Below are 27,944 nucleotides of genomic sequence, written 5' to 3' on the forward strand. Positions count from 1 at the left end.
AATTAGGTTGGCAAGGGATGTAGGATTACTTTTTAAAGGCAGTAGATGTAAATGACTCTGAACACTTGGATGCTGCCAGCCTGACGGAGTTGCCGTTCCGACTGATCACTTTTGAACAAATCAGTCTGACATAAGTGTGTTAGTGATTTAGCCCGCAAAATTGCTACTGTGGATCTGATGTCAATTCGTTCCATAGACCAAAATCTATGGTGAGAGATTTGTTCGAATATCTCACTGTTTTTAGAGAGGAAAATAGTGTGAGTTGAATTTTACTTGTGAAATGTTCCCTAAAAATGAAAATCAGGTGGTCGTTCATAATTAAGTGGAAATGTTTTTTTGTCTTCTGTATTTATGTTAAGTTCAACAGCATTACATTATACCATGGAAAATACTGAAGATGGTAAAAAAAAAGAAAAAAAAGTGGAACTACTTTGTTGTTACCAAAATTGGATTAAAAGACAAGACTGGCAAGACAAAACAGCATTATTAAAGCGTTTGAGTCATTTGTTTCAAATCCTGGACAATGAAACACAGTACTAGTCAGCATCACTTAACACTTTTTAATTTAGTTGCAACTGCCACTTGTGAACTGCTCTAATACCGATTAATTTTGGCCTATTGCCTTTATATACGGCTGGTATATAAAGAAACAAGAAAAAAAAAAGCTTAGGTATACATCTAAATGAACAGAAGAATTGCTTCACTAAAAGACAACATAAGTTGGCGCAGACAGAATCCAGAACTAAATCTCACTAAAAATAAGAGATACCCTTACATTTTAAAAATTTGGAATGCTGATGCAAACAAACGTGGTCCAATAGTCAGGAAGTGCCATGCTAATAGCATTCTACTCCAAAAACCAAATGTTACAATTGAAGCAAACATGTTTCAACAAACCACAGTAACAGGTCTAGTGTGCTTCTTTTTAAAAACAGTACTGGGATATTTTTTTCTACTGATTTGAGCAGGTTATAGATATTGCAGTATGTTTTTTTTTATTTGTAAACATTATTTACAATGGCCTTTTTTGCTCAGGAAACCTGGCAGTCCAACAGTGGTGTGGTCACATCTTGTCTATCTCCCCGTATACGGGTGCATAAGTGAAAGGGGCCGCTGGGAATTCATCTTTGAAAAGCTATGACGTGTGCCGTAGTATCTGTGTCTGATGTAGGTGTGTGTATATGTGGGAGTATGTCACATTTAATATTGGATTAAAGGTCTGTAGTTTGATTTGTTTGTTATAACCTGTTCATAAAATGTTGCTAACACAACTTACCAAATCATCACTTTTGTTTGTTTCTTTGTTTGTGCGTGTAAATATATTTGTCCTTAGTTGTGGGTGAATCAAGAGGATGGAGGAGGGGAACCAGCCGAAGGGACAAGCGAGGTTCAAAATGGTCACCTGGACTCAGCCAACGATTGTTTGTGTCTGGGCTCGCCTCTCCAGAACCGTGACCAGATGAGAGCTAACGTCATCAACGAGATCATGAGCACGGAGAGACACTACATCAAACACCTCAAGGACATTTGTGAGGTACAAAATGCATATAAACGTGCTAATAAGTATTGAGTAGTTATTATATATCATTGTTAGCTGTTAGCCAGCTCTTACATATAGCTATTAAAGGGACAAATTATGGAAATAAACATTTTAATGTTGGTTTACTGAGGTGAATAAAGTAATCAGGTAAATCTTGCGTTACCTGCCCATTTCAGAAAACGTATCTGTCAGCAAGCCATTCTGTAGTTCTGCCCCACAGTTACAGATGAGCTACTGCCGCCCTAATTTGATAAAAGCCACAGACATGTCACCAAAATTTTATCAAGACACCTGGGAACTGTTTCAAATTGTGGTTGCAAAAATTATGCAAGGGAAGTGGCGGCCATCGCGCATTTCAGCAGATTCCCATTGCTGGAGCAGCTGGTCCGGCCCGCCCTCAAAACCTCACCACCCACACTTGAGACAATAATATATCTCTTTTAAATAGACCGAACATAATTTTATTCCTTATTTTTAATCTGTTAGTATTTATACGCTGACAGCAAGATGTACATGAATATTGAAACGTATGACAAATGTCCATTGTTGGTTGATTATATTCCACAAGGCCACTTGGAAATGTGTATTCTACTTGTTTTATATGTCAATGCATGGCAAACATGTTATACTGTATAAAGAACACTTTTAACACTGAAATCTAAAATATATTCACTTCATTTGAATGACTCCACTGGATGTTTCAGGTACAATTCCTTGCCTTCGACAGACGTTTTATAAAAACACTAAGGAAATGTTTTGAATAGTTTTAAATATTAGACATCATAGTTTGACCAAGAGACACTCCCTTGATTGTGAGAGAGAGAGAGAGAGAGAGAGAGAAAGAGAGAGAGAGATGGATAGATTTGGATAATTTTCCCCCACTATTTTCCCTAATCCCCAGCAAATTGTATGTGTCCACTGTGTGCACTACCCTTTATAGTTAATAATAGTCTTGGGTTAAAAATAAATACATATATCATAATATAAAAATGCAGTTACTCCTTGGATTGTGCATGGAAAACGTTATCTTAAAAAAAAATCCAAATTTTAAATCGCCATTATTTTATTTTCATTCAATTACCGTCTCCCAACCGCGTCATCTTTGCACGCATAATTGAACTTAAACCCTTTGGTTTGCAGGGTTACCTTCGCCAGTGCAGGAAGCGTGTGGACATGTTTAATGATGACCAACTGAAGGTCATCTTCGGAAACATTGAGGACATCTACCGCTTCCAGATGGGATTTGTTAGAGACTTGGAGAAACAGTACAACACAGAGGAGCCCCACCTTTCTGAAATTGGACCATGCTTTTTAGAACATGTGAGTTTATTGTGCACTATTCAAAGATATGTATTTAAATCAAAACACTAATTTGAGCTGTGAGTAACTGAGATGTCATTTTCAGTCAACAGCAAGTGACAAGATGGATCTCTCTGTAGGAATGCTTTTTTGCTAGTTTTAACAGCATATGCCCTCTGTCATTTGGATTATTAAATTTCAAACAGTCAAATTTAAGACTGACATTTTCAAATTAACGTAAACCATGTCAAGAAAGTTGAACGTATGTATGGGATTTGCACACACTACTCACTTTGCCATTCAAACATCACTATTCCATTTCCAATTCAGGTAAACCGTCTCACACAAGTTAAGGGCTCGTCTGGGATTTGAACCCCGGACCTCTCGCACCCAAAGCGAGAATCATACCCCTAGACCAACGAGCCACATAGCCATGTTCACATTATAGTCTGACATCCCTGTTAAAGACTACTCTTCAGAATCTGGCTGTTAAAGCATTTCTTTTGACCATGCAGTGTAAAACATACACCTCACCATAATTATCCAAGCTGCTTCTCCTCACAAGGGTCGCCAGCATGCTGGAGGCTTTCCCAGCTGTCTTCGGCAGGAGGTGGGGTACACCCTGAATTGGTTGCCAGGCATTTGCAGGGCACACAAAGACAACCACTCGCGCTTACATTCACACCTAGGGACAATTTAGACTGTCCCATTAATCTACCATGCACGACTTTGGAATGGAACAAACCAGACTACCCGGAGAAAGCCCATGCAGGCATGGGGAGAACATGTTAACTCCACACAGGAAGGCCAGAGCCTGTAATCGAACCCACACCTCAGAACATTTTTCAAATACTATTTTTTGTGAAGTTTGTCGCAGATATTTACTTGAATAATGTCTTGGAAATTATGTCAAATTTTGAATAAGAAGTGTATTTTAAATCAAAGACTGTTCTAATAGCTTTATTTGATCCATAAATATGATCTAAATGGAAAGATGCAATTAGATGCAATTCTCCAAATTTCCACAGTACATGTAGTTCTCCCTACAAGCAGCACACTCCAGCAGTGTTGGTTTGCAAGGTGATGGTAACTTGAGCATGGAGTTTTTGTTCTGAGATGATGCATTAAAGATGTACAGCTAATATGGTGTGTTTGAATTTGACTTTGCAAAGTATGCACATTATTTATTAAATAAATGAAACTGAGTAAACTGAGTTAAAATATTTAAAATCGTGATTTTTTTCTAATTAATCTGGAGTTAACATTTTAATTTTGACAGCCCTAAAATATATACATTTTGGTTTCATTTTTGGTTTTCTATGCTTGAGCAATTGTAGTATTATGCTAATCTCGTTGCACACTGAGTACAATGACAAAAAAGGGCATTCTGATTCTGATTCTAAATGTTCAATTTTGCATCTTTTATGACACTTTCCACTTGTTTGGCTCAAGAATGAAGAATTATTATCATGATTAAGAAAACAAGTTTGGTACGTCACCTTAGCCAATGCCAAACAATCCCAAATATCTGAAAAATAATAACTTTCAAGTCCTGTACAACAGTAATGTACATGACTAAAATCCTTTTAAACATAATGAACATGAATATAAAAAACAATATTCTTGAATGCATCAAGTTTGAAAGAGGATCACCTTAATTCATTTGACTTTTTATTTGATATTGCTGCTCTTCTTAATTACAGCAAGATGGTTTCTGGATATATTCTGAATACTGTAACAACCACTTGGACGCTTGCATGGAGCTGAGCAAGTTGATGAGGGATGGCAGGTACCAGCACTTCTTTGAGGCCTGTCGACTCCTTCAGCAAATGATTGACATTGCCATAGATGGCTTCTTGCTCACCCCTGTCCAGAAGATCTGCAAATATCCCCTCCAGTTGGCTGAGCTTCTCAAATACACTGCACAAGAACACAGGTATGACACATTGTACAGTCCTAAGCCTTTTGAAAATAATCTGTTGTCAATTAATATTCCATCGCATATTCAAGTTTTGGATTTGCTCAAAATTTCATTTTAGTACATGTTTACAGAATCAGCACTTTAGAGATCTCTTCAAAAATATTTGAAGAGAGGCTCACTTATGGACAGATGCATATGGTACATGAGAATTCAGACGCACAGACTCATATGTGTAAAAAAATGTGCATAATCAGCCAGCTCCCGGTCATTCACAAACCAGGCGCTCTCAGCCAGATAGGGACAGGTGCCAGCTTTGCCAGCCAATACGCAATTAGACTGCAGAGAATCTGCCAATTATAGGCCATCTCTCTTTTAAACACATACACTCTATATTTGGATATATATTATTGAAGTCAGAAGCAAAGAGGGAAAGATCCTAATCTTATAACGTTGCTGCAGTCGTTTTTACAGTCGCTAGACTAAGTGGCAAATTCAAATTTAACCGTAACTCACTGACTTGCTTTTGGACTTAGCACCAGCCAACTTACATCTATTACTTCAGTATTCATCGCATGTCTAAAATGGTAAATTATGTATTTTATGACTTAAACATCACCAGATTCTGGGGGTAAAAGTGGTCAGTTTTCAAAGAGCTTAACTTAACCTTTTAATTCCCCAAGATTCATTATGCGTGCTCTGTGTCTGTAGCGACTATCGATACGTGGCAGCAGCTTTGGCAGTAATGCGAAACGTCACCCAGCAAATCAATGAGAGGAAGAGGAGGCTGGAAAACATTGACAAAATTGCCCAGTGGCAAGCATCTGTTTTGGACTGGGAGGTAAGTACGTACGCACGTGTGTGTGTGTGTAGGCGTGTTTCAAAGTACAAATGTCTTCTGACTGGGTCTGTACACTCAGAGCTACAGTTTTTGTGTCTCGTACACTTGACCTTTTCAGCTTTGTTACCATGAAGTTGTCACGCAACAATTGGGTACATTACTATAACATCCACCTTGAGCGACAAAAATGCACTCCCCTATTTCGGGCAGTGTGGTGTCCAGTGTTCTAAATTAACATCCACCAACATCCCAAATGTGGGTAAAAATTCATTTTGGCAAGGGTTGATGGAAACTCTATGGTCAATTTGGACGGTGATGCATGAGGCAAGTGTACAGTCAGATCGAATTAAGGTTGGGCCATAAGTCTTGACTTGACTTGAATTGTTCAGAATGGAATTATTCTTCCGGAATGGTTGATATTTTAAATATCACGTTGCGGTGCCTCGTCCGCCAAACAGAAGAACAACCTGCTGAGACTACCGAAGAAGTGCCGTAATGCTACAGAATTACCATTGGAAGTGAAAAATCCTTTATTTCACACGACAGTTGAGAGCGCAACCGGCACGTGAAACAAACAGAGACAGTGTGGGCGAGGTAGATAAAAACAGATGACCTAAAGTTAAAAATTTAATAAATCAATCAAAAGTGGCAAGTGGATATAATGATTGGCTGCTAACTTTAGAGGGTCACCAACCACATGGCTGGTGTTCAAATTAAATTGGAGCCCTGGTGGTGTCTTGTGACTGAAAACTGGTGTTATCTATTAAATCTGTTCTGTTTGACTTTATCCTCTTTGTCTTGTCATGACCAAGTTCCTGGACTGCATGCTCAGTTTCATTGTCGCATAAATGAACTGATCATCAAGAATTAATTGCATGAGCCCTCACACTTATAACGTTAACTATATGTGCATGTAAAAAAATTTTTTTTAAGAGTTCTAGTTACGCCTTTCGCCCGTGGTCAGCTGGGATAGGCTCCAGCACCCTCCCGCGACCCTGCACAGGATAAGCGGTGTGGATGATGACATGACTTCATAATTTTAGTTATTGTCATATAATTTAATCCCATTGCAACTTTTCTAGACCTTCTGTTTTCTAACAGTTGGCAGATCAGAATTGTACAAAGTGTTTATTAATAGATACTGACTCGGGGCACTGCACACCAGAAAAACAAAACAAAACAAGAAGACAGCCAAAGACGAGTGTGTTATACTCATTATCTGAAAGACCTATGATTGTCTGGAGCATAATGCCTTGTTTTTCAGATTTACATGAGGTTAAAATTCTGTTAAGCTTATGTTTAATCATGTTATAGAATATCCATTTGCTTTTGGGGGGTTTGAGGCCATAACCACTTGCAATTTGTTTCATTTTGGGGCCAGTTTTTTTATTTATTGTAACCGTGTCCAATTGCTGCAAAGCACAATTCCTTACATAGGGTTAAGGGATAAAGCCAAACATACGTGTATTATTTCAAAGTAATCCTTTGAGTTATTGATTTTCTTGTGTTTGTTGTAATGTGTCTAGGGGGGTGATATCTTGGACAGAAGCTCCGAGCTCATCTACACTGGGGAGCTGTCATGGATCTATCAGCCATATGGGCGCAGCCAGCAGCGAGTCTTCTTCCTCTTTGATCACCAGCTGGTTCTCTGTAAGAAGGTAGAATATCTTCCTCTTTGTTCACGTTCTTCTTTTCATTTTGATTCTGTTTGCTTGAAAACAAGCTGACAAGGGAGAATACAAAGCTGCTTGAAAATTGTGCAGCCCATGCTGACCACAGAGATGCATGAAGCCGGTGCTGGAAATATATTGCGTTACCCATTGCAAGAGGCATGAGCCCTCGGTTAAGTTCAAATACTCAGCACATTTCTCCAAATGTAACTGCGGTAGTTTGGGCTTCGATGCACCGAGGCTGTGCTCCCCTGTCAGACGAATGTTCATGCTCGGCTACACTCGACTATACATGTACACTGAGGCACAGGCACGAATGCACTGAGACACTTGGACACACTGTCTCACCGAGGCGGAGGAAATGTATCCTCACATGCATCCAAATGTGAACCGAAAACCATTACCTCACCATTTGCACACAGTGCATAGTTCACGTATGGCTTTACATACTGTTCGAGCTGTCTTCATTAATCATTTATTGACTTCATCTACCCTCTTTTTATTCACTACCGATCATTTCTGGCACCACAGATCAATTGTAGTATGAGGGCAGATTTTCGCTATGCCACCTAAAAAAAGTTCCAAGGATGTGTTGAAATATGTGTTCTAGTCATTTTTTTCTACATTTCCTCCCCTAGCATTTGAAATCCAGTGCCAGACCTCTGGAGCTGTTTAGCTCTCCATCTTTTCCTCTTCTATTGTTCTTATCAGGTTTCTACATCGATGTAGGTTTATCTTTGCGTGCTCATTAGTTGTTCTTTTTCTCATTTTACCCCCGCTGACCACATCACGCGAGTGGATGTTGTTTCGTCCTAAGGCAACAGTAACGTGGCCATTTGTTCATGTGGACATAGAAGTAAATCAAATGACATTGGCTACGGTTATTTACGCTGGATGCTCAGGTGACATGGTCAGATTTTAGCTTCTGCCTCTTCTGAGGTTGTTGCTCTGCTATTGTAATTGATTAAAAAGGACAATATGGAGTTGTGTGCAACCATTGTGTGGTAGTGTCGTTGAAAAAAATGTAACATGTTTTGAAATATCGAGGTCACCTCAATATTTCTCCTCGGGATTCGTTCTAGGTCGCAAACGTTTGTTCGAATTGGCCAGACGTGCATCAAAGGTTTTAATGGTGGCCGACAGCTTCATGTATCCTTGCGACCAGAAAAACTATTGAAATTATTTGTGAAGTCCGGCAAATGCCGTTGTGACCTTGAATGAACCCTGATGAAAAAAAATGATATTTGCTATCCTCGCAAACGTTCGCCCATCAGTGGAATACGGTCTTAAAATAATTGCTTTGAGGACATTGCAAGCTTTTGTGGAATTATTTTATTTTATCAGGCTGCACATTGTTACACGCAAAGAGGAACAGAAATGGCTGCAAAATTTATAACACTATAGCATAGATTTATAGTACATACTTTATGTGCCTGTACATAAATAAAATATTTACACGTATATCCTTGCTTTTGCCTGCTTCAAAATATCCAAGCTGTAACTCACATGCAACGGTAAAAAAAAAAAAAAAAAGATACATTTGTACAAAAACAGTAACTTGTAGTGAGGTTTTATGAAATATGTGACCCACTTTCTATCACTTCAGCGATCAGCAAGCTATTATCTTGTTACAAAAGCACAAGCACTGCAGTAGCTCTGATAAGTAGCAACTCAGCCCTGCGACATTGGTGGCGGGAACATTCCCATCAAAGTCAATGCATGTGCATTGCAAATAAGTCCAACTTGCTCATTTCTCAGCCAATTTTCATGAAGCTTACGTTTTTGTCAACCTCAAAGCGAGTGCTCTCAATATAGAAAATGCATTTTGGATTCGTGTGACAAACAATGAGTGCGGCATGGAACGTTAATCTTTGTAATATATGTGTGTTTGTGTTACTAATAGTTGAATGCGTGTCATATTTAACTATCACATTTGTTTTGATTTTACCAACCTACTGGGGTAGTTATTATAAACTTACAAAGATGAAACTAAGTAACTGGTTTACCTTGTGTGCTGCTGCAGTATACTTATCAAAGGCAGTGCTAAAATTGCGTAGTTTTTCTGGAAAGGTAACGTCCCTCAAAGTCATGGACAAAGTAGGTGTTCGTATATTTAGGCAGCAGGTATCAATGGAAGATTTCAGCTCACATACACACGGCGTACTTGCCCCGCACATAACTCATCTTTCTGTGCACCTTACCAGGATCTGATACGACGGGACATTCTGTACTATAAGGGTCGCATCGACATGGATCGCTACGAGGTGCGGGACGCCATTGATGGGAGAGACGATGACTTCAACGTAAGTGTGAAGAATGCCTTCAAATTGTGCAACAAAGACAGCGACGAGATCCACATCTTCCTGGCCAAGAAGCCGGAGGAGAAGATCCGCTGGCTCAGGGCTTTCCATGAGGAGAGGAAGATGGTGCAGGAGGATGAGAAAATCGGTTAGTCACATGCTTGGACAGCATTTGCTTCATTCACAACGGGAAGGCGAGCTTCAGTCATTGCTCTTATGTAGTACGACTTGTCTGCATAACAAAACGATTCAAGGTGTACTGTACAATGCTACAGGTTGCTAACGGTTACAACTTCTACGTGAAATAATAAATGTGAATTTGTTACTATTGTTATACGTTTTACACTGCTATTCATCAAATACATTTTTTTTAGCATTTGCTCCACTGATTTAAATACAATCGCGTTACTTTGACTTTTCTGAGCCTAAAAATGTGTCAGTTCCAAAACATTTTTTTTTTCAGGATCAGAGGGATGATCATTGACAAAGAACATTATTTAAGGCAACTACTAAGCATCCAATCACATTGTTCAGATGTTCTCTGCATCCCCAGACTCACATATTTGTCGGGAATTATGACATGATGTTGCCTAGATATTTATGATATGACAGACTCGTCAAATGTGAACCGCAATCGTCGTAGCGTCACATCTTATATTTCAGAACATGCTCTGTTGTTTGCCATTCAGGTTTTGAAATCTCAGAGTACCAGAAACGGCAGGCAGCCATGACAGTGAGAAAGGTGACCAAACAGAAAGGTGAGGCAACGAGAAGATATCAGGTGATTTCCATTTTCTTTTCCTCGCTGGTGTGCTCTGTCTTCTCATCGTTGTTTACCATTCGTTCAACCTGCTTTTTTTCTTATCTCCTTTCATTGACTTTGCTGAAACACACAAACATGCATTTTATTGAAGGGTGCTCTGAATAAACTGGATAAGTACAGTGGATTAAGGTTTACTTTTGGTCCTTCGTTTGCGTTAAATGTCTGTTTGCTCACATGAAAACGACTCGCCACACGTAGTAAAGCAGCTGTTAAGCATCAATGAAAAGACAGAGGGACTGTTTGCATGAAGTATTGAGTTTTTAAGATGACACCTGTCTTCATGGCATCTGGATCCGGTGTCTTAGTTCTCTTGAAGCAATTTCAGAGCTCCATCAACTGTTTGGGTTTACTGTATGCAACATTCTTTTTTTCAACTGAGCTAAGACGAATGTTTGTTGGCTGTAATTTGAATTTAAAATGCAGAACTTCATCGTCACAGCAGTCTGCGTACTTTTGGGGGGTTTTTTTGGTCGGGTCGGAGCTAATTTAAGATTTGCTCCTGAACATGGGACAACATAAAATGACAAAGAAAGCTGAAAGGCAAGGTTAAGCTGTTAATAGTCAGTCACAATTTTCACCAAAGTTTGTTCTTTCAGATTGTTCTTCTGTTATTTACAGTAATTGTAAAATCTGATGGACTGAAAATAATCAAAGTGTCTGAGCTAAAAGGTCATAGGTCAGTTCCCTTCCACCTTTCTGCAGCTTGTTATTATCAATTTTGCTTTAACAATTTAAAGAAGATACAGTGCCTTGAGTTAAAGTGTTCATGCCACTTGATACAATCACAAACTAGAGTGTAGTGTGTTGAAATTTTGTGACAGGCCAACTCAAAGGAGTGCATAATTGTGAAATGGAACAAAAATGATGGACAGTTTTCAAAATCTTCAGCAAATATGAAACAAAGTGTGGTGTGCATTGACAGCCCCTTGTATTGTGATAACCCTGCATAAAAATCCAGTCCAAGTAAATACCTTCAGAAGTTACCCTACTAGAAAATAGAGTCTAGGGCAGACGTGGGCAAACTAAGGCCTGGGGGCCACAAATGTGGGCCCATTGTTTTAACCCGGCCCGCCGAACTTGATAACAATTAAATGAATAAGCCTCGTTAATGTTTTATTTTCTAAATAGTGTCAAAGACAAATATTTTGTTGACATGCTTTTGTTCACTTTCATTTAAAATTATTATTTTTTTTTTTTTTCTCCGATGAGGTGAGGTGACCAAAACACTCCATCCATCTGCTCCTGGTGCGGCCCCTCTGTCAAATTTTAGAACCCATTTTGGCCCGCCCATCAAAACGTTTGCCCACCCCATGTTTATAGTGTGCATTTTCCAGGGGTGGCAATTCGTCAGTTTTTTGTCATGTTTTGTTTTGTGTCAGTATTTCAGGTCCACCCAGTTGGTCCAAGTTAGCTAAATGGTGTCGAGAACAGGCTTACCGGTACCATGTCACACACAAGTGGTGCACCTGACTCGTAGGCAAATCTAAAAAAAAAGAAATAATTAAAAAAAAAATGGGATGGACTCGGCCGTTGTTGGTCAGCCTGAAATAGTGACGGATTAACAATGCACACCACTGGAAATTTACTCTGAATATAAATATTCAGTACCTGTTCTGTGAAGGCCTCAGCGGTTTGTTAGAGAACACAAGTAAATAACAGCATCATGAAGACCAAGGAACTCACCAAAGCGGTCAGGGATAACGTAGTATGGTTAGCTTACAAAAAAAAAAGCTTTGAACATCTCGAGGGGTCAGGTGGCAGAATTGGTCCGAGGGACCACGATAAGTACACGCTACAAAGGTGTCATGCAGACAGAAAAAAAAAAAAAGTTTGAACATTGGTAATCAATATGGTGGCCGGTGGTCATGTTACTTCTTACTTTGGCGGCTAAATGCTATCTTGTTTTAAACAAGTCAATACACTCACCAGATACACCAGCTTCCTCGTTCCCCACATTCCAAGCCAGCTTTTTTTGGGAAGCTGGCTGTGTTGTATACCTCTCGGTTCCACAAGCCACAATGATACGCTGTGTGTTTCAGTTTGTGCCTGGGTTGCTGCCGCTGCCTGAGATAATAAGTATAGTACAGTGTTGTCACAGATTGACTGTCGGCAACGCCACGAAAAGTTCACGTTTAATGAAATGGGCAAAGAAACAAAATGTTTGCTTCAAACACTTCGTACGAGCGACATTACCTTTATATCAGTCCTTCTCATATAGTGGTGCGGGCCATCGGTGCGATGCTAGGTCAGGCTCGTGTGACCCCAGGGAGCATGGAGCGTGCTTTTTTAATTTTTTTATGCTGTACTAGAATAAAATATAATTGCACATCTACTACAGTAGGTGGCAGTGGTGCTCTCATTGTCTGAGTGTCTGCAGGGAGTATAAACAATATTAATAAAGTAATATTCAGCATGTTAATAAGGATAGCATATGCAGAGGTGCTCTTATAACAATTTTGTAGACGAAGCATACTATTTATAGATCCAGTGGAGTATTGGAGGGGCAAAATATTTTCTTGTTCCTAAAGGGGCCTAACAAAAAATAATTGAGAAGCACTGCTATATATGGAAACACACGCCAGAAATGCTCAGCTCACGTTTGGTCTGACTGCAGCGTAAGAAGGCTTGGAGATCTAATCGGAGTTACGTCACAACCAAGCCATTGGCGACGTGTGTGTCTTTGATTTTTTTTTACGGTTGTTTGTCAACTGTAAATTTCTGGAGAGAGTTGTGCGAAATTTCTAGTGTGCATGTACAGGCCTACTTTATTGATACAAAAACTCTGAAGCCTGGGATGAATGCGAGCATTTCTATGGATTTACGGATCACCAATAGGCAGTTCAGTGGATACACTCATCCACTAAATAAGCACAAACAAGCGAGGGTAAATTTTAGAGGTGTCTATTTCGTGTTTATTTGGGACATTATCCAATTCATGATCAGATTCTTGATTTAAGGTATTACTGAAGTTGCCGTGTTGAAAAAAAATCACTGTAGTTTCAATACGTTGTACAAAAATAATTAGCAATGCTGGTAGAGACATACCCTGAAAGATTTGCTCCTGTAATTGAGTCTCTACAGAGTGACACGGCTAAAAACAGATGCACACCACATTTTTCAAATTTTATCTGCCTAAAATTTGGACTATGTATCCTTTCCGTCCCACTTAACAATTATGTGTTACTTTGTGTCGGTCCATCATATGAAAGCTCAATAAAACAAATTTGAAATTTGTGGTTCTAAGGTGGAAAGATGTAAAAAAGTTCAAGAGGGTTGAATACTTTTTCAAGGCAGTGTTAACATTTATATAAGCCAGAACTATTGGTTGGCTTTGTCAAAACTAAAGTCCTATTGAAACAATAAACACGATTAACCTTTAGAATTTCATGCTTTACTTGGTGAAACTCAGTCTGATGGAGCAATAGATACAGCCACGAATGAAACCCAACAACTCAGTGAAGAAAAGAAAGACATGCCAAACGTGTTTCCGAGATGCTAGCACCTCTCAACACAAACACTGGGCCCACATGTCATAACTGCTGGTGTCATTCTTTGCATTTTAGCAAATTTAGTGTTAGTCTAGATGTTATTTTTTTCCCATGACTGATGTTTTTGCTCTGGCCAGTGGCACAATAAGCATGATCATCCATTAAAGTCTGAATTAACCAATGACCACTTCTGAATGTTCTCTTTGGCGTCAACCCTCGTAAATGTTATGTATGTGCTGTATGTGTACACGGCTGGCACAAGGTGAAGTACTCTTTTGAATTTCAGATTCATTTATAGATTTCATCTTGAGAAAGAGGGCCATGTTGTATGGACATGGTTTGAAAATGATAAAGGTATATATATGCATAAGAGTTCTCTTAAGAGCTTAGCACAATAAGATGCCATGGCAACCGCTAAAACAGCATTGGGAGGTGTTGTCATTAACGTTGGCACTGGAGCATGCAAGTCACTGTCCAATGTGCTGATAAGCATTATCACATGCAGTATCTCGGAGGAACAGCTTCCTCTATCTCAAATAGACCAAACCCTTCTCACTGCTGCTAAAACAGTGTTTGGCAACATACCTGCAACAAAGCACACTGTTTCTCATCATGTTTTATTTCTGAGATGCCATGGCAACTTTGGAATCTTTCATCTCCAAATATAGTAGTTTGTAACTTCCTCAGCATACTTGTGATGCTTGGAGACTAGCTACATGACATGGTAGAATCTAGTTAAATGCACACTAAAACGCTTTCTGTTGGGCTCTATTTTTTACCACCCTTGTGTTCCTCAAGTGTTGGGGGTGCTATTCAAACAAATACGCAGTCGACAAAAACCGGAGGAACAATGTCTCTTGTCCAAAATGCCTGTTGCAGCAGCATTGTATCAGATATGACGTCAGTTCTCTCAGATTTTGCTTGAATAGCATTTTTAAGTCTCCCTTGTGTCATCACCGACGCCGAAATCCACTTCTCATCCTCTTCAACAGTCACCGTATGATCATGTTTCAGGTTTAACATGTAGAAATCTCATTTTTATGCGTGCGCCTGTGTGCTGTGGCAGCATGAATAGATGTTGTCTTGTCAAGCAATTCAATGACAATGCTGACAATTGTTTTCTCTTTGCTTTGTGCCTATGCTGCCTCCTTGTCCACCCCCTTGCCCCCCCCACCCCTCGCCCTTTCTTGCTTTTCTGTGCCTGCTGCTCTTCCAGGTGTAAACAGGTGCACGCCCCCCTCATATCCGCCCCCCCAGGAACCTCTCAGTGCGGGGCAATATGAGGTAACGGAGGACATGGCACAAGGAGAGGTTTTTGAATTCAGTCAATCCAAAAGAGGCCAGGCTCCTTTCTGGCAAAATTTTAGTAGATTAGCTCCATTTAAGAAATAGAGACTATTCTGAAGGACCAGCTATTTTTTCTTAGAAGCACTAAACACTGGATGATCGTGTCACACAATGAAGAAAATACAAAAACACACTGACTTGAGACTTTCAAAGTTGAGGACCAATGTTGAAATTGGGTTTGGTTGAAAGCAGCAAGAGGACTGAAGACTTTCACAGATTAGGGGTGGGGGCGGTTGCTGGTCGAACGTAACAAATCATACATGTTGAAAACATTCTTAGTTATCATGCTTCTCCACCTAAGTCAATCGTCACTTGCACTCTCACTCGGATTCTGCAACACTAACCTGTATCGACACACCATCTGAATGTCCTGGGATCGGTAGAGATTGTTGTTTTACTCCTCTTTGAAATCATTGTCTGAAGACACAAAGCGGGCAGCGCCAGGTCGTTGTATGATTGTGTCCAAGATGTTGCTGTGCTGCTACGTGAGACCGCGTGTTGCATTCTTGTGAATGTGTGTCCAAGTAACTCGCCAACGCACCTGAAGTTACCGGAAGCTCAACTCTGTTGGGCATCACCTCTCCCACCGCCAATTACAGACCATTTACGTGCGTTCTAATTTGCTCTCTACTTGCTCTGTAGTAGCCCTCTCGTAACAGCGTCGCCCTCTCTACGTCATCCCGCCATCTTTATCGTTCTGCTCACCTGCTCAGCCTATTTGAGGCAGAGGAAGCTTTTCAATCCTTCAGAAACCTGCCACCGACCATGATATGACGGCTCCAGGAACAAATCAATAGTGGGAATGTCAAAAGTATAGTGTTTTCACATTCTTTCACCAAGCGTTTTGACAGGGTATTCATATCCCATCACGCAGAAGGTCAAGGGCTGTGGGTTGTGGGGAGTTTGCCGCTCAGATGAACCGACTGGGAGCAGGAGATAGGCAGGCTATGCTCCAGCCGCCTCGTGCCAGGGCCCCTCCCTTCTCTCCCCAGAAACCACCCCTGTAGCACTGCGCTGGCAGCTCACAGACTGTTTGGAAAGAGCAAGGCCCACCTCTGGAAATGCACCGACAGCAAGCAGTGAGGTTGAGGTTTGAAATGTCTGGTTTTTTTGCAGCTCTTTTAAAAATATTTTGACTTATTTTCGATTGCTCACACTGGAAAAGGGTACAGCATGGCTGAGTACTCTTTTGTGGAAGATTGATGTGCACGGATGGCTGTAGTAAAATAAGGTAGACCCAGAACCACCACAAGGAGGTCCAAAGAGGATGAGATGAGAAAAGGAGTGGGAACCAAGTGCAATATGAGTACGGCGGCACAAAGACGGATATAATGTGTAGCATGCAGGCATTTTCTGATTGTGATTCATGCATCCCCCCCTGACTGCATCTTAATATCTTGGCATTCCCCCGCCATCATGTTTATTCAAATCTGATCTACGTTGTGGCACAGAGCTCCACTCTACTTTTTTAACCGAATTTCTGTACACTGCGACCTGATCAGATGGATTTGTTCTACCCACAATGAACGAGATGCTTCTCCGGCAGAGCAGTTAGCAAAACAGGCTTGTTTTCTTTGCTACCGTTGGAATGTGCGCAAAACATCTAGCCACGGTTTGCGAGCAAATGTTGACCTCCGACACATTTCATGTTGGATTCAGTGGACAGCACGCTGTGCAGGTCTCGAAGCAATGTGCCATCATTACTTTGTTACTAAATATGAAAGAGTTCTTCAATATATTGTTCAATGTCATTTGTTTGCCTTCAAATAGGCCTTATAACTTCCTGGGAAAAGACCATCGAATTTATTTGTATGTCGTACAATGTGTGTTTTGTTGCAGTCAAGAAAGTTGCGACACGGATGAGTGGTGTCTCTCCCAGTCAGCTTGTTCTGGAAGATAATTCGCTTCACCAACAACATACGGTTCCTAGAGCATGATAACCTCAGGTCCAGTGCTGCGCCCACCCCACCTCCTTACCCCCGCAGATGCAAACGCACACAGAGACACACAATCATGCGCACTTACTGGCCCGTTGTGCTGCGGAGAAGAGAGATGCTATCTAACAGTGCCTTCCAGCATTCCACTAGTGATTATCTATTCAGTTTCACAGGCAAATTTGAATTTGTCATGTATTTTCCCTTCGGTGTGGGACTTGCAACGGTCTCTTCCTTTCTCTCGCACGAGATCCACTCGGACAGATCTCTTCCACATGATTGGTTTCTGTGCACACGGCACGCTCTAAACACTTATTTTGTTACTATGTCACACTTGCATAGCTGCAATTATCTTGCACAAATATAAGTTATTCTGATTTTAGATACAGTATATGGAAATGACTTGGAATTCCTTTATTGTGGAAAGCGGATTTGTTTGGAATATGTATTAGAAATCTTTACTTTTTGCTTAGTCGAGTTAGAGTATACTGTTCAAAGAATATTATAAGCAATGAGTTCTGAATTAAATGAGAAAAAGTCATCTATTTTAACTTTATCAGCTACACACTGTAAATAGTGTAAAAAGAACAGATCATATATTTGGATATTGGTATTTTGCGTTGGAGACGAATGTTGTTCCAGTTCTAGCGTATGGTAGAGCTCAGTACCAGGTAAATGCATGCTTGTGGCATCCAATACTTTGCATGAGACTTAAAACAACTCTTTACGGTTTGTTTAGTTTCATTTCACCTCCGATGGGATTTTTCCGCCATGAAGCATTCAGTTGTGAACTCACTGCCATCTCGCCAGAGGGACTTCTGCTCTCTGTCCACCTGTCTCCTGCTTGTGTCACGTTTATGCCTGTAGCTTTTGTTCTTATTCCATGTCAGGAAGAGGAAAGGGACTTATCCTCACACCGAGTCAGAATGAGCTCTTGATCGATCAAATGAAAGGCACTGGCATTCTCTTTGCCAAATATTACATGTTTTCTCTCTTTCTTTTTTTTTATTCCAATCTGCACTGGCATAGCTCTAATCGCTGGTTATTTATGAAAATACCAGTAAGTGCTGAGATTCAGATCTGAGGCAAAACGGGTATCATTTTTCTATGACATCAATCTAGGACTTGCCACTGATCGTAGGCGTAGTGTGTAGATTTTTAGTCCAGCACAAGAGCTGAATGCATAGGAACTCTGTGGGGATGTGCTAAAAATAACCTTAATCCTGGAGACACACACAGAGTACGTCATTACAATGCATTACATGCTCTTGTTTCCAAATAATGCTCTAGAGTATAACAACTTGACAGTAAAGATTTTTTCTTCTCACTTTTGCGTGTTCACTATTTATTTCATTTGTAGCCAGTGTTAAATGTTATAATTTGGGCGCTAAATTGTTCAAACAATGTACAGCTTGGTTTTGCTGATCTTATATGGTTAACATTCTTCCGTTTTATTCAAGGCCTCGAGTGCTGATGAAGATGGTTTTTATCCTATTTGTTATCCAATCCCGAACCGAGACAGCCAAGTTAGCGAACAGAATGCATTGGAGGCTGCTTTCAGTCACCCGTTTTTATTCCAAAGTGTATATATTTGGTTGCATCCGAACAGTCAGGGTACCACAGGGTCCAATGAGCCATATTCGATGTGGTTTTCAATGACAGCAATGTGAGCTGAAGACTGACGTCCCACTTTTAGAAACACACGATTCATTGTATAATACCATCTAGTCCAAGGTATACGTTTTGCCTATCGCAGAAAATTAACACACTACCCCGAATCCTTGTCTCCATATGCAAACATTTGTCATTTTTGTTCTTGCTGGCATTTTGAGTTTGATTATTTGATGTAGAAATGAAAAATAATGCCTATTCAATCCAGAAACTGTGAATGGGAGAGTGGCGATGTCAACTGTATGTACATTATATGTTTTGGTGTATTCAGAAGCACTGGGAATATGTTGTACTTCGCTGTAAAAAAAAAAATAAAGAAATAAAAATGAATCCATATCTGATATAACTGTACTTTTGTTGACAATAAAACCTCTGCAGGATGGTGTCTGGCGTTTGTGTGTGAGTGAGTGCATTTTGTTAGAGTTACTTAGACATGAATTCATGGACTTTTTACAAACCGGAAGAGAAGCCTGGGGTGATTGCTTTTCTAACCCGAATATTTGGTCATCTTTTTGGTTAGTCTCAATCCTATCTATAAGTCCACAAAGTTCTTGTACATTCCTCTTAGTCGCCATAGCGAGCAAAATAACTTGGATACATTGATTTCTCTGCGGTGTTTTCCCATTAAAGGCTGAATCTCACCAAACGGCAAATGTTTTTTGTCAGGGTTTCGTTCAAGATCGTAAACAGTCAAAAATACTTGATTGCTGTTTGAATACAAGAAGCAAAACCAATCCTCATGTTCTCCTTTGAAACTGTTGACTGCATTGCTGTTTTTTTTTCTAACTCACACTGCAAAATTCTGGTCATATTGATCCTAGCTCATGCATAGCGCTGCAGCGAGGCGAGGGGGTGTTTTAGGTTATACTTTGTACATGTTCAAATATATTGGCAACCATGTACAAAAGTATTGATAAATGTTGGTTAAATGTTGAAAATATAACTTTACCCATAATGCCACATAGGGGCCTTTCTAGTTAACTTGCAAGAAAACGTGAAATACAAAATAGCATAAAAAACGCAACTGAAATATGCAACGTTTTCTGAATGACATTGCCCTCTTCCAAATACAAATTAGTTTCTGTTAGCTTGCGTTTAAATTATCAAAGCAAAAGTAGGTGCAATCAACATGTCGTGTCTTTCTGACTTGAATAATAATATCCATATAGTTTGTAAATACTTTAGTGTTACCCATCATTATTTTGCAAGGTACCACCAGATTTGTTTTCTGATGCCCAACTACAGTATGCCGTTGCACACTCAATGATTTTGCAGTTTGCGATGTGAATCTCATCATTACCTTTTTTATGTCGACACCATTTATCTAAATGATAAATGAAAACACTTTGAATACATTTTATATTAAATTATTATTATTTATGTATATACAAATTATATGCAAATGATTGCTCATGTCAGACACATGCTTTATAAATGATGAACTTCAGTATTTAAAAATGCTTTGCTAATGCTAATTAGTGTGTACTCATAAACTCTTACCGTTATTGGCCGTGTTTCGGCCTTATATAATAGGTGGGCATGTAAAAATTACATTGTACTAAAATCAACCCCTCTCTGTAGTGACTTCAGCGTTTTTGTGATGAGATTTCGGACAAATTGGCAACCCCTCTTTTGGAGCTAGGCTTGCTCAAAGGTGAGCTCATGTGATCACCTCCATAAAATCCAAAATACGGTCGATCGATTCTCCACTTACACAGGCCAAAGCGAACAAGAGCATGAATGCGCACATGAACCCAGACTGGTTAAGTTTCAGACATTTACCTATGCTAAAGTTTTGTAAGGTCTCAAGTGGCAACCGACGTGGCAGCAAGCAGAAACAGCCTGTAGGAGGTCATGGAGCTTTATGTGCTTGTTAGAGAAAATTGGACCATCCTGTCTGGATGATCCCTTTAACACACTAGGTAGTAACAGTTAGTGGCAGCCCTGTGCGTTTTTTTCCCCAATGCATCGACGTTGAATGTCTAAAATTTCTGTCATTTTGTGTCACTGACAAAAGGACCAATGTGAGCGCTGTCCCTTCCAGTTCGGGCCCTCGGTAATTGCCTAGTTTTCCTATCCAATTGCAGAGTCTCCGATGCCGCGGGAATGCGCAAGTCAATACCTTGAGGCATTATGGGAAAATCGCAGACATAATAAAACTTACAAAAAAATTAACTTCAATTTCGTGTGTCTTTTTTTTAAACGCAGGGATTTTTTTTAATCAATTCCTTCGGATGTACTGTGCAAATACGTTCAAACGAACACCCCCTTTTTTAAATAATGACTACGCCGCTGTTGGCAACTATTAGCTGACTTCATCAGGATGGTGCTGCTGACAAGTCAGGGTGGGGGGGCTTCACCCGCCAAAAATGAGTACAGATTGTAACTATGCTGCCATCAATAAGTAATGAGTCTTATGCAAATACATCTCTCAGCCGACTGCTCCTCTTCTTCTACTTTTAGAGTCCACAGATGCGAGATGTTAAGACTCCCTGGCGTGATGTGGCGTGGGTGTCTCTTTCCGAGAGGTTTGCTCCGCTTGTGACTCTTTATAAGGGATTTAACTGTTTATGAGTGAGGACATACTTGCAAAATCAAAAGCGACGGCTAAGAGGGACTGAAGACGAAAATAGATCCGCTTAATTGTCTTTGGCAAGTCCGAAGAGTAAGTCATATCAATGAGTAGCACACCTGCGACCTCTAGTGCTCATTAGTGGTGTTACACTTCATAAGGACATGGAAGCATTTGTCTTCTGTTAAAGTCAGGAAACATCTAAGAAGTTTTAACCTCAAACGGAAGTGAAAAGGGAAAACACACTTATACAAGCCTTCTGAATTTTTTGTGGCCCATTTATTCAAGAGATCATTGTGTTGCACTTACCAAACCCATTTGATCGTGGCATTGTGGATCTGGCATCTAGATCTGATCTCCTCAAACTGTTCCAACTAAGAATTGTCCAACAAGTCTTAGTATGGCAAATAATTCACTTGAGGCAGAGGTTCAACCTCTGTTGAATTACTGTAATTTATTTACATTCACTATAAATACACAAACAAATATTACAAAGCGATTCAATACAATTTTGCTGCACTAGAAAATTGGATGTCCTTTAAAATCTTTTGGATGAAACGTGAGGTCAAACCTCCACAAAATCCAAAATACCGTGCCAGTCGCTTCTTTACTTACACAATTCGAAGAAGACAACAGCGTGAATGGGCACATGAACCCTGATGGCAACTGATTGTTTTGTTTTCAGACATTTTGCTTTGCTAAAGCATTGTTAAGTCTCAGGAGGCAGCCGCCTGTGACGCTATTAGCGACATATTTACGTTGACTTTGAATGATCAAATTGTGATCAGTTAATTTAATTAATTCTCCATCAAGCAAGTAAAACTTAAAGTTATTGTGCATGTTTGTCTATCTTTGTGTGCCAGTGACTCTTGGTTTGGCTACACACATGCGTGATTTGAGGTTATTGGGTGCCAATGGAAGTAAATAAACTATGAAAACGTAACTTTATTTTGCGCTTTGAAGATTATTTAAATTTATTTGAAGCGGCCCTACAAACAACTGGACCCGACAATAAAGAATGAATAAAGCACACTGACATGAAACTGATTTCTGTTGTTGCTCTGATGCTAACTGGAACATCCCACGACTTCAGCGGTATTGTGTTTCAGGTAGTTCCTCAGGATGATCGGAATATCCAAGCTGTCAATGGCAGCCTCTTTGTTCGCGAAATGAAGGTGTCTGCGGATTGCCAGGCGAGTCTGTGACATCAGAGGTTTGGGACAAACTGGTGTAGGAAGACACCCAAAGTCAGAAGAGACAATTGAAATTGTGTGTGACAAAATGGACAATCATTTGGGTCTTACCCCTTTCCTTGAGCAATAGAGCCACAGCTTCATTCTGCTTTGCTGTATTGTCAATGATGAGTGCAGGCAGATACACGTCTGCTCCAAAGTCTATAAGAAGTTGGATGTACTCCACGCCGCAACCGTAATGCAAACACACGTCCAGTACAGTTTTTGGCTGCTTTATTCGGGCCAGCATCTTCTCATCTGTGCAATTGTAGTTAGCGTTAGTTCCATGGAGGAGGAGGAGTTTAAAGCAGTCCAGATGTCCATACACTGCTGAGATATAAAGAGGCCCTCTGCATGCTGTGGCATTAGATGCCCACTCTGGTACTTTTGGTTGAACGTCCACCTCTGCTCCAAAGCGGAGCAGCTCTTGGAGAATATCCACATCTCCTTCCCGGGCAGCGGTCAGCAATGGTGAGCAGTTGTTGTGCTGGCTGCCGTTTGGGTCGGCTCCGGCGTTCAGCAGAGCCACCACGCAGTCCAGATGTTTGCCGCTAACAGCTGTGAACAATGGCGTCTGGGCCTTCACGTCCAGGCTGTCCACCTGGATGTGATCACACCGGAAAATACAACTTCACAGAGACCTGTTGACTCATTCCGTGCAAGGCTTAATTTAAACATTTCAAACATCCATTTTTAAATCCTGAACTAAAATAATGCAGAGTCTCTGGCCAAGTCAACGATTCAGTAAATATCTAAGATAAACGTGACAATGTACAATTTTAATAGCCAATATGAGAATATATATACACACGAGTACCCTGGTCAACATTTTTTACAATGTTTAAATAAGAGGAGCAAGTAAACTTTACTAGCTGCAGATTTTGTTCTAATTCAGAATCTGCCCTAATTTCTTTCTAGCACATCAAGTATTTAGAATAAGACCAGTTTGACTGCAATTATAGAAGGGACATCCGTTTGTGAATGAGGTTGAATCAACTTTGGAAAAAAAGTCAGTCAGGATTGAAAATGGACATTTGACACAGGCAATGCCAGCCTGTGTTACGGTCATATGGTAGACCACGGTGTCTATATATGTCAATATAAATAGCAATGGTGTCAATTTCAACACCTTCATAAAAAAAAAATTTTAAAAAACAATCAAAATTGTAGGCGGTAATGTTTCTTGTAACTGCCTGGAGATGACGTTCTATTATTCCCGTGTCAGTCCATTCATAAGACGGAACAAAGCAAGATGACCATTAGCCCGGTTCACGACTCAAGCGCATAGATATCGATAGCTAGAGTCTTCCGCGGTGGTCTCTATGTTAAAGCTCCGATTATAAAATGACACGTGGCCTGTATCATATCTGAACGATTGATGTTGTCAGCGTCAAAATTGCAAAAGAATTCAATGAGTTAAGAGAGCGAGAAGAGAAGTGTGAAAACTCAGCTACCTTTAGAGCAAACGAAAGACCAGAATTGCCAGCTATTGCGCATTCCATTCAACTCTTAAAGGGACAGTGTGTAGAATTTAGTGTCATCTAGTGGTGAACTTGCAGAATGCAATGACCTAAGTTCAAAGTGCGTGCTTTTTGAAGCGCACGCACTATGGTGCTTCAGAAAGACCACAATTCGCCAGCATACCTCCAATTTCTTCAGCAGAAGTGCAGATAGTGATGGGCAAAATGAAGCCACCTGAACCAGTCGGGGTGTTCAACGAAATGTTCATTATTCGATGCTTCATTTACATTAGCTCTTTATTGATATCGGCTATCCAGTGACAAGTATAAGCGATGAAATCTTGAAATGCTTTTATGCAAGAATGTGCCATTATGGTGAAATGAAACTTTATGAATCAGACTTTCCAGCCAATTGGTTTGCACATGGATTTGAAAGAGTCTTACTTGGAGGCGGCATGAATCAGTGGTAGAGTGGTTGTATTCCAACTCTGAGGTTGGGGGTTCGATCCCCGGCCAGTGTGATCATGTCGAAGCGGTCTTCAGCAAGATACACTGAACCCCCGGTTGCTACTGATGCTGTGTCATCAGTAGCTTGATGTGTCAATTGCAAAAGCTACACAAACACTCCAAGTATTCTTTTCTAATTCAGTGTGACTTCCTAACTCTACTTACTTTTAATGAACCAATTCCGGCATCGGCACAATTCCGAGGCAGACCGAGGCTATGTTTGTGTTACGAGGCAATGATACGTTCAATGAACCAATCAAATATTCCACACAAACTGAGGCCTTGTTTGTCATTGGTCATGTGATTTTATTATTATTTTTTTTGACTCGATATAGGCTCCGAATTGGGGCATCATTAGGCACGCCCACTTTACTGTCCAACCTTTTTTTTGTAAAAGGGTTCTGAATTAACTTTTTGGAATACCAGCCAAGGTGGCTTATGACTAGGGATGGGTACGTAGCGCCGGTACTAAACTGGCAGGAAAGAATTTTTAAAAACAGCAGTTTTAATAGGCTTCTGCCTTAAATCTTCTGTTAACGGTCCTCATGATATTACTCAAATTAATTTCAGATATATTTAGGTTAGGCTATATGAACATAATTTTGCACTGCCTCGCTGATGTTTGATTTCTAACTAACAATAGCATGACTGTAATATCGTCGTCAATTCAAATGAGGTATCGTTAACAGGCCTGTACAAAGCTTGCAGAGGAGCTGATGATTTGAATCAGGTGTGCTGGAGCAGTGCATCATACAAAACAGGCTCAGGAGGACCTGACTTGGAGACCCCTGACCTACAATAACATTGTTCCATTCTTACCTCTCTGATCATCTCAGTTGAAGCGTGAGCATTATTTTTTTCAACAATATTCTAAATCTAAAACAGGTGTGGGCAAACTACGGCCCGGGGGCCACATACGGCCCATTAAACGTTTTAATCCGGCCCGCCAAACTTGGAAAAAGTTAAATGAATAAACCTAGTTAATGTTTTAATTTCTAAATACTCTGGTGTGGCAAACACAGATAATTTGTTTTAATGCTTTTGTCCATTTTCAACTGCTGAGCATATCCGTTGCAAGATTTATGTGCACATTTTATTAAGTGTTGCTTCGGTGTAGAGTAGTCTGCACCTATCATCTATCGAAGATCAGTGAAACCGATTTGTTCTAGAATTAAATGCTGTACGTACTGTAATTATGCAGCTTCAATGCATATGTTAAACAGGTATAAAATGTTGAAGGCTAACCATGTTTCGATTTTTCATCCGAATACCTTTGTTAACCACCCGAGGAGTCACAATTGCCCCCTCACTGCTGCACATCACAAATCTCACCTCTGCCCCATGCTGCAGTAGGAGCTCCAGGCACTTCAGCTTTCCCAGAGCAGCAGCAGTCCGTAAGGGGGTAACGGGGACCCCCCACCCGCTTCGAATGTTGATAGACCTCCTGTAGCTCTCCTGAGAAAGAAGTTCCGACAGAATAATGACATTGTCACTGCTCACGGCGCTGTTCAAGGCTTGGCTCAGCTTGGTGCCTTCATCCTCTTCCTTGGGCTGCAGCAGTGAGAAGATCTTGGAGATGTCCATGAAACTCATGTCGACAGCTCCGCCCACAGCCATATTTACCTCTAGGCTGTTACAAGTCAAAGCTCTTCCATCTGCAAAGTGATGGTAACATACTCCAAATCAATTTGTCATGTTAGTCTGTGTCTATTCAAACTGTATTCCATGTGATGGTGTTTTCTTTACACTCAGAACCATCAATACCTCAATTAATAAATACAGAACTTGCAATTAATTAATTGAATTTTGGCACGTGATGGAGAACCAGTGAATTGATTGGCTGAGATGATCCAGCATCTTCTCTTGTTCTATCTTGTCAAGGATTGAACCTTTGGCTAAAATCCACTGTGCAATTTTAAGCCAATTTTTGAATAAAAATTAATTAGTTATTAGCCAACGTTCCGTTTTATTGTCTGCTTCTGGGTTCGGTGAGCATGTTCTTCTCACTGCCTGCAGCTTGGCATTTGTTCTTCAATTTGCATTTTTAAAGTTAAATTTGTTGTGTAACAAGTATTTTGAAGGTCGGGAACCATGTCGGGGAGTGTCACAACCGTGTAATTGAGACATAAATCCTTGCAATTTAAAAAATTAACAATAATAAAAAAGTCAACCTGTACTTAGTAGTTTATCACTTTTTGCGGTGGGTTCTGGTCCCCATTAAACACGATAAACAAGGAAATACATGATTAAAAAAAAAATCATTTGATACTCACCTTACTCGGCTGAGGTTATTTCCAAGCAAAAGCAACGTCACCACTTTCAAATTAAATTCAGGAAAGGAAATACATTTGGAAAAACCTGTGTGCATGCGTGTGTGAGACACATCCAAAGACTTGTGAGTTGTGAAAGGTGCCTGATAGCGTGTTGGCATGTGTGTGTATGTGTGTGTTTAAGGGGCTAGAACTTCTGGGTTGGTGCAGGCTAAATTTAGGCCACACAGATGGGCCTGGCTCAACTTCCATTCTTGGGGAGTTGAAGCTCAGGCTTAAAATTAGAAAGGTGATAGGCCAGTGACACTCTATGATTAGTGTGTGTGCGAGTGTGCGCGTGCGTGTGCGTGCATGTGTGTCATTGGTGTCCAGGTCAAAAGCACATACAAAACAGATGTGTTTATGTGCGTATTCCAGAATTACATGTGTGAAGAATACTATCATGCATGGCAGTCAATTTGTCCTTGGGGAAGAAGGTTTTCCAAACAAAATCGCATTTATTATTTTATATATGCGCCACATAAGCCATTTTAGTGTGCCAGCTGCATGACCGTGAAGCGTTTCATCAGTCAGCTGTTCTTTTGCCAATCCCAACCATGTCTTAATAGAATGTTACGACACATTCTTCATGCAGATGGCGGATAGTCCGGATTGCTAGCATGCACCGAATACAAACGTATTCAATAATCTGAGAACACATGCACATCTTTATCCTTATCTTTTATCATACAGCGTGTCAAAAATGGGAGTACACTCTTCATGCTTTCATCTTTCAGTAGGACAACACATTATCTTCCAGCAGTGCATTAACCCACCTGGATATGGAGTTCATAGGTGGCCACTGAAATCCCCTTCAACTTCTCCATGATGACATCGCTGAGCTGATTGATCTTGGAGACCGGGTGCACTTAACCGTCGGTTTAAGGAGGCCGCATAGATGGTCAGGTGTCAGAGGTCATTGGTCAGTCCAGCGCCTTTATCCTAAACTTCTTTAGCAAGGCAGTGGTTGTCTCAGAGGTGTGTTAGGGGTGGTTGCCTTGTTGGAATACTGCAGCCCAGTTTCCGATGGAGG

General features: G+C 40.4%; 2 protein-coding genes and 1 non-coding gene across 6 annotated transcripts in view; 1 reads left to right on the top strand and 2 right to left on the bottom strand.

Moving 5' to 3' along the window:
* Positions 1 to 19,213, top strand: part of LOC148337905 (uncharacterized) — a 52,335-nt gene extending 33,122 nt beyond the window's left edge. For 3 of the 4 annotated variants that reach the window (XM_088292495.1, XM_088292496.1, XM_088292498.1), the window contains 8 exons: positions 1,334 to 1,534; positions 2,681 to 2,860; positions 4,543 to 4,775; positions 5,469 to 5,598; positions 7,125 to 7,256; positions 9,473 to 9,716; positions 10,258 to 10,326; positions 15,096 to 19,213. In XM_088292495.1, coding sequence (XP_088148621.1) covers positions 1,334 to 1,534; positions 2,681 to 2,860; positions 4,543 to 4,775; positions 5,469 to 5,598; positions 7,125 to 7,256; positions 9,473 to 9,716; positions 10,258 to 10,326; positions 15,096 to 15,271 — 1,365 coding nt within the window. In that variant the 3' untranslated portion in view covers positions 15,272 to 19,213. Of the gene's footprint in view, positions 1 to 1,333; positions 1,535 to 2,680; positions 2,861 to 4,542; positions 4,776 to 5,468; positions 5,599 to 7,124; positions 7,257 to 9,472; positions 9,717 to 10,257; positions 10,350 to 15,095 lie in introns of all 4 variants that reach the window. The other variant, XM_088292497.1, reaches the window with a different exon arrangement.
* Positions 3,193 to 3,264, bottom strand: trnap-ugg (transfer RNA proline (anticodon UGG)). The gene has a single exon. It is a non-coding gene; the product is annotated as a tRNA-Pro (tRNA).
* Positions 19,214 to 22,470: 3,257 nt separating the features above from the next.
* On the bottom strand, positions 22,471 to 27,013 carry asb12b (ankyrin repeat and SOCS box containing 12b). The gene is made up of 4 exons (XM_088294388.1): positions 26,876 to 27,013; positions 25,935 to 26,257; positions 22,708 to 23,236; positions 22,471 to 22,628 (listed from the first exon to the last, which is right to left on the bottom strand). Exons 2-4 carry the CDS (start codon positions 26,217 to 26,219, stop codon positions 22,471 to 22,473), a joined length of 972 nt encoding a protein of 323 aa, XP_088150514.1. The 5' UTR covers positions 26,220 to 26,257; positions 26,876 to 27,013.
* Between the last annotated feature and the right edge of the window lie 931 nt (positions 27,014 to 27,944).

Source organism: Idiotropiscis lumnitzeri, chromosome 4, assembly GCF_059441095.1.
Source record: "Idiotropiscis lumnitzeri isolate Australia: NSW breed Sydney's pygmy pipehorse chromosome 4, RoL_Ilum_1.0, whole genome shotgun sequence".
Taxonomy (NCBI): Eukaryota; Metazoa; Chordata; class Actinopteri; order Syngnathiformes; family Syngnathidae; genus Idiotropiscis; species Idiotropiscis lumnitzeri.

Excerpts from the sequence above, each read along its gene's own strand:
- asb12b (XM_088294388.1), bottom strand. The coding sequence starts at position 26,219 with ATGGCTGTGGGCGGAGCTGTCGACATGAGTTTCATGGACATCTCCAAG. Across the intron at positions 23,237-25,934 it reads TACTGCAGCATGGGGCAGAG|GTGGACAGCCTGGACGTGAA; the intron begins GTGAGATTTGTG and ends GATCACATCCAG. Across the intron at positions 22,629-22,707 it reads TCTATTGCTCAAGGAAAGGG|TTTGTCCCAAACCTCTGATG; the intron begins GTAAGACCCAAA and ends TTCCTACACCAG.